Genomic DNA, 12,236 nt, shown 5'->3' with positions numbered 1-12,236 from the left:
AACCACCCCTAGTTTGTTTCCCAGAATTAGGAGTCTTCGATGTTCTGTCTCCCTTTCTGATATTACCTACCAATTTCTTCTCTACTCCCCTATATTCCCTTTCACTATTATTTATATTTCCCAAATGAATGAGACCATATAATGTTCGTCCTACTCCGATTGACTTCTTTCACTCAGCATAATATTCTCTAGTTCCATCCACGTCGAAGCAAATGCTGGGTATTTCTCGTTTCTAATGGCTGAGTAATATTCCATTGAATACATAAACCACATCTTCTTTATCCATTCATCTTTTGATGGACACCAAGGCTCCTTCCACAGTTTGGGTATTCTGGAAATTTCTGCTAGAAACATCAGGGTGCAGGTGTCCCAGCATTTCATTGCATCTGTATCTTTGGGTAAATCCCCAGCAGTGCAATTGCTGGGTCATAGGGCAGATCTATTTTTAACTCTTAGAGGAACCTCCACACAGTTTTCCAGAGTGTCTACACCAGTTCACATTCCCACCAACAGTGTCAGAGGGTTCCCTTTTCTCCGCATCCTCTCCAACATTTGTGGTTTCCTGCCTTGTTAATTTTCCCCATTCTCACTGGCGTGAGGTGGTATCTCATTGTGGTTTTGATTTGTATTTCCCTGATGGCAAGTGATAGAGAGCATTTTCTCATTTGTGTGTTGGTCATGTCTATGTCTTTCTCTGTGAGATTTCTGTTTATGTCTTTTGTCCATTTCATGATTGGATTTTTTGTTTCTTTGGTGTTGAGTTGAATAAGTTCTTTATAGATCTTGGAAACTAGCCCTTTATCTGATATGTCTTTTGCAAATATCTTCTCCCATTCTGTAGGTTGTCTTTTAGTTTTGTTGACTGTATCCTTTGCTGTGTAAAAGCTTCTTATCTTGTTTATTTTTGCTTTTGCTTCTCCTGCCTTCATGGATGTAACTTGCAATAAGTTACTGTGGCCGAGTTTTTTTTTTAATTTTTTTTATTATTTATTTATGATAGGCACACAGTGAGAGAGAGAGGCAGAGACACAGGCAGAGGGAGAAGCAGGCTCCATGCACCGGGAGCCCGATGCGGGTTCAATCCCGGGTCTCCAGGATCGCGCCCTGGGCCAAAGGCAGGCGCCAAACTGCTGCGCCACCCAGGGATCCCGTGTGGCCGAGTTAAAAAAGAGTTTTGCCTGTGTTCTCCTCTAGGATTTTGATGGACGCTTGTCTCACATTTAGATCTTTCATCCATTTTGAGTTTATCTTTGTGTATGGTGAAAGAGAGTGGTCTAGTTTCATTCTTCTTCATGTGGATGTCCAATTTTCCTAGCACATTAATTGAAGAGACTGTCTTGCTTCCAATGGATAGTCTTTCCTCCTTTATCAAATATTAGTTGACAATAAAGTTGAGGGTCCACTTCTGGATTCTATATTCTGTTCCATTATTCTATGTGTGTGTTTTGTTCCATTACCACACTGTCTTGATGACCGCAGCTTCATCATATCAGCAAGAGAAAAACCAAGAACCATATGATCCTCTCAATAGATGCAGAGAAAGCATTTGACAAAATACAGCATCCATTTCTGATCAAAACTCTTCAGAGTTTAGGGATAGAGGAAACATTCCTCAACATCTTAAAAGCCATCTACAAAAAGTCCACAGCAAATATCATTCTCAATGGGGAAGCATTGGGAGCCTTTCCCCTAAGATCGGGAACAAGACAGGGATGTCCACTCTCATAACTGCTATTCAACATAGTACTAGAAGTCCTAGCCTCAGCAATCAGGCAACAAAAAGATATTAAAGGCATGCAAATTGGCAAAGAAGAAGTCAAACTCTCCCTCTTCGCCGATGACATGATACTCTACATAGAAAACCCAAAAGCCTCCACCCCAAGATTGATAGAATTCATACAGCAATTTGGCAGTGTGGCAGGATACACAATCAATGCCCAGAAGTCAGTGGCATTTCTATACACTAATAATGAGACTGAAGAAAGAGAAATTAAGGAGTCAATCCCATTTACAATTGCACCCCAAACTATAAGTTACCTAGGAATAAACCTAACCAAAGAGGTAAAGGATCTATACCCTAAAAACTACAGAACACTTCTGAGAAATTGAGGAAGACACAAAGAGATGGAAAAATGCTCATGGACTGGCAGAATTAAAATTGTGAAAATGTCAATGTTACCCAGGGCAATTTACACTTTTAATGCAATCCCTATCAAAATACCATGGACTTGCTTCAGAGAGTTAGAACAAATTATTTTAAGATTTGTGTGGAATCAGAAAAGACCCCAAAAATCCAGGGGAATTTTAAAAAAGAAAACCATAGCTTGGGATATCACAATGCCAGATATCAGGTTGTATTACAAAGCTGTGGTCATCTAGACAGTGTGGTCCTGGCCCTTTCACTATTTTTTATTTTCCCCAAAAGAATGTTTGTCCTTCTCCGATTGACTTATTTCACTCATCATAATACCCTCCAGTTCCATCCACGTTGAAGCAAAAGGTGGGTATTTGTCATTTCTAATGGCTGAGGAATATTCCATTGTATACATAGACCACATCTTCTTTATCCATTCATCTTTTTTTTTTTTTTTTTTTAAAAGTTAGGTTTTACTTTCTTTTTTTTTTTTTTTTTTATTTATTCATTTATTTATTTATGATAGTCACAGAGAGAGAGAGAGAGAGGCAGAGACACAGGCAGAGGGAGAAGCAGGCTCCATGCACCGGGAGCCTGACGTGGGATTCGATCCCGGGTCTCCAGGATCGCGCCCTGGGCCAAAGGCAGGCGCTAAACCGCTGCGCCACCCAGGGATCCCTATCCATTCATCTTTTGATGGACACCGAGGCTCCAGAGTTTGGCTATTGTGGACATTGCTGCTATAAACATCGGGGTGAAGGGGAAAGGAGAAAAATGAGTGGGAAATATCAGGGACGGAGACAGAACATGCGAGATTCCTCAATCTGGGATACGGACTAGGGCTGGTAGAAAGGGAGGCGGGCATTGATGGGGTTGACTGGGTCATGGGCACTGAAGGGAACACTTGATGGGATGAGCATTGGTTGTTATTCTGTATGTTGGCAAATTGAACACCAATAAAAAATAAATTTATAAAAAAAGGTTTGGAATGCTTAAACTCTTCTGGGAATAAATGTAGCAGTTACACATATATTTGTTACATAAAATACAGAAAAAGGGAAATTGCAGAGTATTAAGAAATATTGATGCTAAACAAAATATCAACAGTGAGATTCCATTATCAGATTGATATATTCATACCCTGTGGCTATAGTGATTTATTTTAGATATAGATTTGAGTTGCATAATGATCAATCCTCTGAAATAAGAAATCATGGTAGTAAATCAACTGGCGAATATCACATGATCTCATTGGAACTTGAAAGATCCTTTGACTAATTGAAAGATAAGTCTTTATAGATCTTGGAAACTAGCCCTTTATCTGATATGTCATTTGCAAATATCTTCTCATATTCTGTATGTTGTGTTTTAGTTATGTTGACTGTATCCTTTGCTGTGCAAAAGCTTCTTATCTTGATGAAGTCCCAATAGTTCATTTTTGCTTTTGTTTCTTTTGCCTTTGTGGATGTATCTTGCAAGAAGTTACTGTGGCCGAGTTCAAAAAGGGTGTTGCCTGTGTTCTTCTCTAGGATTTTGATAGAATCTTGTCTTACATTTAGATCTTTCATCCACTTTCAGTTTATCTTTGTGTATGGTGAAAGAGAGTGGTCTAGTTTCATTCTTCTGCATATTAAACTCAACACCAAAGAAACAAACAATCCAATCATGAAATGGGCAAAAGACATGAACAGAAATCTCACAGAGGAAGACATAGACATGGCCAACATGCATATGAGAAAATGCTCTGCATCACTTGCCATCAGGGAAATACAAATCAAAACCACAATGAGATACCACCTCACACCAGTGAGAATGGGGCAAATTAACAAGGCAGGAAACCACCAATGTTGGAGAGGATGCAGAGAAAAGGGAACCCTCTTACACTGTTGGTGGGAATGTGAACTGGTGCAGCCACTCTGGAAATCTCTGTGGAGGTTCCTCAAAGAGTTAAAAATAGACTTGCCCTACGACCCAGCAATTGCACTGTTGGGGATTAACCCCAAAGATACAGATGCAATGAAATGCCGGGACACCTGTACCCCGATGTTTCTAGCAGCAATGTCCACAGTAGCCACACTGTGGAAGGAGCCTCGGTGTCCATCAAAAGATGAATGGATAAAGAAGATGTGGTCTATGTATACTATGGAATATTACTCAGCTATTAGAAATGACAAATACCCACCATTTGCTTCAACGTGGATGGAACTGGAGGGTATTATGCTGAGTGAAGTAAGTCAGTCGGAGAAGGACAAACATTATATGTTCTCATTCATATGAGGAATATAAATAATAGTGAAAGGGAATATAAGGGAAGGGAGAAGAAATATGTCGGAAATATCAGAAAGAGAGACATAACGTAAAGACTGCTAACTCTGGGAAACGAACTAGGGGTGGTAGAAGGGGAGGAGGGCGGGGGTGGGAGTGATTGGGTGACGGGCACTGGGGGTTATTCGGTATGTTGGTAAATTGAACACCAATAAAAAAATAAAATAAAATAAAATAAAATAAAATAAAATAAAATAAAATAAATGGGATATTTTTAAAAAAAGAAAGATAAGTCTTAATATAATCACACAAAATAGAAACAGAGATGGGCACCTGAGTGGCTTAGTCAGTTAGGCATCCAGCTCATGGTTTTGTCTCAGGTCGAGATCTCACAGGCTTTGGGCCACCTGCCCCATGTGGGGCTCCATACTGCACATGGAATCTGCTTCAGATTTTCTCCCTCTCCCTCCCTATCTGCTACTCTCTGCTCTTGCTCTCTCTCTCTCTCTCTGTAAAATGAATAAATAAAATATAAAAAAACAGAAACAAAGATATTTATACAGTTTTAATACACTCTTTCCCACACACAAAGAATTCAGACCCACAGCTAGGGTATTATTCAGGGAGGTGGTGGGGGGAGTACATTTCTACAAGTTCAGAAACTAGCAAGTGTAACTTAATTGCCATTACAATTCAACATCTTTCTTCAAGTATTAGCAACACAAGTGAAAAAGAAAAATTACTGGTTACATCACAGCATTTAGGGAATGGTCAAGAATTATTTCAAAAGACCCAAATATGTAATTCAGCCATAGATTCTCTAGGATTGGTGCAGCAGTGACAGGAGAAATAACCCCAATGAGCAAAAAGAACAGACCCTCCTATTGAAGACTACTAAGAGTGTTACATGGGTCTGCAAAATTCCAGAAATAGATAAATGACCAAGAATGGAGATCCTAGATTCATCAGAGGTCAGGTGGGAGAGATGAGAGATTGGAATCTCTCACTCTCCAATCCACATACTTCAGTCCAAAGAATCTCTGTGCACCATCCTGATGGGGGAGATGACCTTTCTTTGTCCTTTTTGCCCCTTTGTCTAGGAAATAGCTGAATGACATTAGGGACAGAGGGAAGAAGGATTCCTTCCTCTCAGTTTGTTCCCCTGGAAGGACCTGGACCCATGTTGGGGGAAGCAGGAGCTGCAGAAACAGAAGCTACAGGCTGAGCCTGAACAGATGAGAAAGGGGTTCTGATTTCAGTTCCCACAAGGCTGGAGCTCTGTGTGAGCCCTGAGATGTTGTCATAGGAGAGGTTGTGAGGAGCAGCCTCCTCCTCGGGCCTCAGCCCAGCGATGGTCAGGGAATTATATCACCAGAAATGGAGCCAGAGAATGGATCAGGGTCCACAGAAGGTCTAACCATCATAATAGATGAGGATTTGGTTGCCCATTCATGGAGCTGTTTGCACTAGGACACATACTGGACACTTCTGATGCGTCCTGACTCAGAAAGACCTGTATTCAGGGTCGCTGATTCTGCCCTAATCTGTCATGGAATCTGTCCTCAGAGCAGCTGACCCTGACACCCAGGAATCTGTGCTCAATTCAAGAAAATCACACAGTACCTAGCTCCCAAGGATAGGCTTCAAGGAGAAATTTCAAAGAATGTGGAAAGACTTGGGTAAACAAATTCAGTGAGATGGATCTCAGAACTCAGTTCATATCAAAGAAGCAGCTGACTTTGCCCTAAGGCCAGGGTTTCACAGGCAGTGCCATTGTTCTAGGGACAGCAGTGTTGTGTCTCATTTCCACATAGGCCCAGAGCACTGTGGGAGCACCAAGCATGGGTTCAATGGACTGACAATAATAATCAGCCTCGTCCTCAGGGTGAAGCCCAGTGATGGTCAGAGTGCCTGAGTTGCCAGATTCGGAGCCAGAAAATCGGTCAGGGACCCCTGAGGGTCGATTCCCAGTACCATCTACGAGGAGTTTAGGGGCCTTTCCTGAGAGCAGTTGGTACCAGTTCACACCAAGTATACCAATGCTGTTTGTGCTTCCAGAGCAGGAGATGGTGATTCTCTGGCCCACAGATCCTGACACTGAGGGCGGCTGAGTCAGCACAGACTGGGCCCAGGACCCTGAAAGGGGGAGAGACACAGAGAAAGTGATGTTCTTTTCTTTAGACAAGAGGAGAAATCAAGGCACATGTATCCTACCAGGGCCCCTTCTCTCATCCCCATATCCAATCACCTGTGCAGTGAGCAAGGAGGGTGAGGAAGAGAGGGGACCACGCCATGGTGGAGGTCATCACTGATCCTGCCTTCAGTGGCCCCACAGCTGAGCAGGCCTCCTCTAATCTCTCCCTTCCCCTTTTCATCCTTTGAGAGAGGGAGGGGTCATGTATGCAAATGAGACCCCAGGTCCCATTACCTGAGGATATTATTTTTTTCCTGTTTTTTAATAATAAATTTATTTTTTACTGGTGTTCAATTTGCCAACATACAGAATAACACCCAGTGTCCATTCTGTCAAGTCCCCACCTCAGTGTCCACCGCCCAGTCACCCCCACCCCCTGCCCTCCTCCCCTTCCACTACTGCTAGTTTGTTTCCCAGAGTTAGGAGTCTTCCATGTTTATAGCAATAGCCAAACTGTGGAAGGAGCTTCAGTGTCCATAGAAAGATGAATGGATAGAGAAGATGTGGTCTTTGTATACAATGGAATATTCCTCAGCCATTAGAAACGACAAATACCCACAATTTGCTTTGACGTGGATGGAACTGGAGGGTATTTTGCTGAGTGAAATAAGTCAATCAGAGAAGGACAAACATTATATGGTCTCATTCATTTGGGAACATGGAAGACTACCTGAGGGTATTAAAGGAGTGGGACTGGGAGTGCTGAATAAGCCAGGGGGTGGGGAGGTCCCACCGTGAGCCCTGACACAGGCAGTAGCAGGGCAAATTTCCTGCTCTGATCAACCCTTATCCTTCGGTCAGCATAATACCCTCCAGTTCCATCCACGTTGAAGCAAATGGTGGGTACTTGTCATTTCTAATAGCTGAGTAATATTCCATTGTATACATAAACCACATCTTCTTTATCCATTCATCTTTCGTTGGACACCGAGGCTCCTTCCACAGTTTGGCTATCGTGGCCATTGTTGCTATAAACATCGGGGTGCAGGTCCCCCCCCTTCGGAAACAGGGGAAGGGTGCTCCCTGGGTCCAGGCCTAGACACAGCATTGTACGACGTGGTGACACAATTCATCCATTAGAGATAACTCCTCCCCCCCCACTACACTGTCCACTGTCAACTTCCTTGGGCCAGGCCTGGTGTCCCCTTTTGTGGCCTCCCATCCCCACAGGACACATTTTTACTGTATTCACACTCCACATAGTGACTCTGTCCACAGATCTTTGGGCTATTCATGGGACAAGACTGAGATGATGTCTCTTGTAGAAGCACATAGATGAGGATCAAGTCCAGAGTAATGAGGAGTCCACATGGACCCATGGCCGGTTTTTTGAAGGGGACTGATTTCTTTCCACTTACCTGAATCTTCTCTGGTTTCCACAGTTCTCCTCTCCCAGAAGTTCCTTCAGCACTGAGGACAAGGGAGCACTCTTTCCAGGCTGTGGGTAGAAGCTGTCATGTGCATTGTAGAGGATTATACACTGGACATCCCACAGAAATCTCTGCCAGGCCTGAGTCCCCAGCAGGGAGCACGGGTCCCAGACCCAAGGACTAGGCTCCATAGTGTCAATAGTTCTCAGTAAACAGTTGAGTAGGGACCATAGGGAAGTCCCTCATCGCCCCCTGCTGATTGCAAAGCACACACTCACCCTGGCAAAAAGACCTGAGTCCAGCTAGTTTCTGCAAATTTCCAGGTCCCTGTCTATTCACCGATTTCTGATCTGATTTCTAAAGATGGTATAACTAATATATTGTACTTGATTCTGTTCTATCTACCTCTTGGGAGGTGTCCCAATCTTTTGGAGTTTCAGGAATGTACATCAATGGCAACTTAAGATATTTTTTAAAAGATTTTTTTTTTATTTCTGAGTGAGAGAGAGGCAAAGACACAGGCAGAGGGAGAAGCAGACTCCATGCAGGAAACCCCACCTGAGACTCGATCCCAGGTCTCCAGAATCACACCCTGGGCGGAAGGTGGCGCTAAACCGCTGGGCAACAGGGCCTGCCCTTAAGATATTTTTCCTCCAGAGAAGGCACTGCACACATTGTATCATTTCATTGGCCTGTGATTTTGGTTACAAGTTCATTGTTAATTTTCCAATTATTATGCATCAAAATAAGAGTTTTTAACCAAACTCTGGGAAACGAACTAGGGGTGGTGGAAGGGGAGGAAGGCGGGGTTGGGGGTTAATGGGTGATGGGCACTGAGAGGGGCACTTGACGGGATGAGAACTGGGTGTTAATCTGTATGTTGGCAAATTGAACAACAATAAAAAATAAATTTATTATTTAAAAAAGAGTTTTTTACCTACTGTAAAAAAATTACATTGTGTTGCACAGCTTCATGTTGTCATAAATGAAAGTTTGCTCTAATTGGTATTGTGACAGTAGCATCATGTATGTCATTTTGCAGATTCTATGTTTACAGCATGTCACACTGTCGAAAAATAAAAAGCAATGGGGGTATAAATTCTCAAGCATTTATTTACTGGCTTCCGTCCTCCCCTTCTCTATGTGAAGAACCTTCTCTTCTGTGAATACTGAACTCACACACCATCATTCTTCAATAGATTTGCCACTAGACCATGAGGTCTCTTCAAGCAATTTTGGATGAGGAGGTAAATACGACAATTTTGTAATCCTATAATGTGTTTTACAAAGTTCATCCTTATGTAGACAAATGCCAATCTTACAGGTACTGAGTTAAGTGAAGTGTTAGCAGATTTTCATACAGCTGACCCGCACACTGCAGTTCATTTTCTCAAGGACTCTGTCTTCTGTGCTCAGAATGTTCTCCACAATTCAGCCGTTCTCTCTTTTTTCTTCAACCAGTAGCTGGAGGCTATTCAGGTCCTTTCTTCTTCCCCACATGAACAAATGGAATCCAGTCCATGGGTATGTCACCCTCCACAAGACTGAAGTCTATGTATTTCTCTTGTCCTCTGTCCTAATATCAATTCCTTAGTTCACAACTCCTCTCCAATCAAATCAGACCTCCAAATATAGAAAGGTCCACAGGAATAAATCTTTTTTTTTTTTTTGCCACAGATCTATTCCTCTTCAGGGATTTCCTATTGAGATGAATTTACAAATGTATTCAACAAGCTGGTGTTGAATTTGTCTTTCGTATCACAGTGGGTTTTCTTCTATGTGTCTTCAGTAATAACACATACACAAAAGGAAAAATCTCAAATGTGGGACACACAGTGAAGACAGACTCAGAGAAGTGTCTCCATGTTGCTGATGCTACCCAACATGAGATCACCCTGGCTATCTGGAGCCACTGCCTATGGAGACTCCCTCACCTCCTACAGAACTTCAACAGTAACCTTTTCCATGCTCTCTCCACAGCATGCCCTTGCGCTTCACACCTCCCTGCTCCATTCTAGGTTCCTCAGTACAGGTGCCCAGCCCTGCCCACCTGGTGTTGGTTTTGAACACTTTTGGAAGCTCCTACATGTGAGCTGAAACTGGCCCCAGTTCTCAAAGAGCTGGGAAAGACAGGAGAAAGAGGAAGGCCACACTAGGTCAGTAGATGACTAATAAGCAAAGGGGACATGCATACAAGTCTTGTCTGTAGCAGCAGCAAGATGAATAGATCCTCACACACATCCACTAAATCTTAGTTTATGAAGACATCTTTACTAGGTTGAGGCATGTGTACACCACATCACTATCTCAAGAACACACCCTTGGGGCAAAGTCTGGGAGGAGCAAGGCAAGCAGAACCCACGATCCACAGACAAGGACAGAGGTGAAGAGCCTCAGAGGGCCTGAGCCCAGCTCTTGGGTGAATCTGTGATTACACATATTTTTGACATTCCACAGCAATAGGAATACAGAGTTACTCCTGTGTCCTATCCAAAAATTTTCTCATTTTTAATCTGGATGAAGGATTTTCAATTGCACGGGTGGGGTGGAGGACTGTGTCTGGGTAGCTCAGTCAGTTAATCATCTGCCTTCAGCTCAGGTCAGGTTCCTGGTATCCAGAGATAGAGCCCTGTGTTTGCCTCCCCACTGAGCAAAGTCTGCTAATCCCCACCTCATCTTCTCATAAATAAATAAATAAATAAATAAATAAATAAATAAATAAATAAAATTTTAAACATTTTTTTTAATTTATTTATTTACGATAGTCACACTCAGAGAGAGAGAGAGAGAGAGAGGCAGAGACACAGGCAGAGAGAGAAGCAGGCTCCATGCACCGGGAGCCCGACGTGGGACCCGACCCCGGGTGTCCAGGATCGCGCCCTGAGCCAAAGGCAGGCGCCAAACCGCTGCGCCACCCAGGGATCCCTAAATAAATAAAATTTTAAAAGGAAAGATTTTATTATTAGGGTTCCAGTTAAGAGGCAGGCGATAAACTGCTGGAGGGGATTGGCCAGGGGAAAGGATTGGGAGTTGAGAGTTCCTTGTGGACACAGTGCCCAATCTCCTGATGTAACCTGTGTCTATATGGAGGAGGGAGAAGAGGACTCCAAGGATAGTGGAGACACAAGCACAAAGTCTCTCAGGTCCCATACTGAGGCTGAGATCCCAGGTCTCATACCCTCAGCACAGTGTTGAGATGCGCTGGCACATTCATGCACGTCTGCTCCCTCCAAGGTTGGTATTTGATAGCGATGGAAGTACAGACTGAGAAGTAAGTTCTCTGGGATTCACAGCCTGTGCTTCTCTCTCATGGCTGCACATGAACTTTATCTCTCACACACAGACAAGGCTTCCCTAGGTCCTGTGGTGCTTGGACCACAGCCTGTTTATGTGACTCACATGCAAGTCTTTGAAAAGCCCCACTTCATATTTCTCAGGTGTCCCCACAGGACTCCTGCCCTCCTGTGTTCCCCCATGATCCACTACCCTGGAGCTTGTCCCAGGCCCTGTTGCAGCTCTCATCTTCCATGGCAGAGTACTTCAATTCTCACTTAGCAGACACCTATGATATGCCTCCCTCGGGCCATCCCCAACCTTGCTCTAGGGTAAGAAGGGAAGCAGATGACCCAGTTCTACCCCATTGACACTCAGTCCTTCCCAAGACTCACTCCCTACAACTAGCTATTCATGTGGAGAGTTGCCCTCCTCAGGGAGAGGAGACACTTCTGGTCACAGAGCAGACCCCCAGCTCTGTGCCTCTCAAGACAGGCCATGGCGTGGAACATCACAGGTGTCAGGTATGACTGTTGACACTATGAAGCAGGGATGTAGTTCCTACTCACTGTCCCTGTGCTCTCCAGTCAGGAAAGCACCAAACACGACTGGTCACAGATGTCAGATTACACACATGACAGATCTGAGCAGGGTCCTGCCCCACACAGGCCTGTGGGAACATTGACATTGCCAGCATCCCTCAGGTTATTAACCCTCCTAAGCCACCACAGGCCCCTGGAGTTCGGAAACATGTCAAATCAGATTGTGAGGACACCTTCCCTGAAGCCAGAGCCTGGTGCTGCTTTCTGGAAACATCCCTGGCCTCTCCAGAGCTTTGGTCTCAGTTTCCAATGTGGGGAGTCCCATGGATTTGGTCTGGAAATATGGCAGTAAGAAATGGTGGCAGAGGTAGGTGAGGGGAAGTTGTTAAGTGTCCTGGGATTCAGAGAGAAAGGAAAGCACATGAATTCCACTAAAGGGAAAATATCACTGTCACTGC

The 12,236-nt window shown here is 43.8% G+C and overlaps 1 gene segment (V, D, J or C); it reads right to left on the bottom strand.

Annotated features, from left to right (window-relative positions):
• Window positions 1–6,117: 6,117 nt before the first annotated feature.
• Window positions 6,118–6,760, bottom strand: LOC144299093 (immunoglobulin lambda variable 1-40-like). The segment is given in 2 exon segments: window positions 6,118–6,535; window positions 6,648–6,760. Coding segments are annotated over 2 exon segments (450 nt in total).
• Between the last annotated feature and the right edge of the window lie 5,476 nt (window positions 6,761–12,236).

This window comes from Canis aureus, chromosome 27 (assembly GCF_053574225.1).
Source record: "Canis aureus isolate CA01 chromosome 27, VMU_Caureus_v.1.0, whole genome shotgun sequence".
Lineage (NCBI taxonomy): Eukaryota > Metazoa > Chordata > Mammalia > Carnivora > Canidae > Canis > Canis aureus.
Note: the sequence above shows the minus strand (reverse complement) of the source record. Positions and strands in the feature narration are given on the sequence as shown.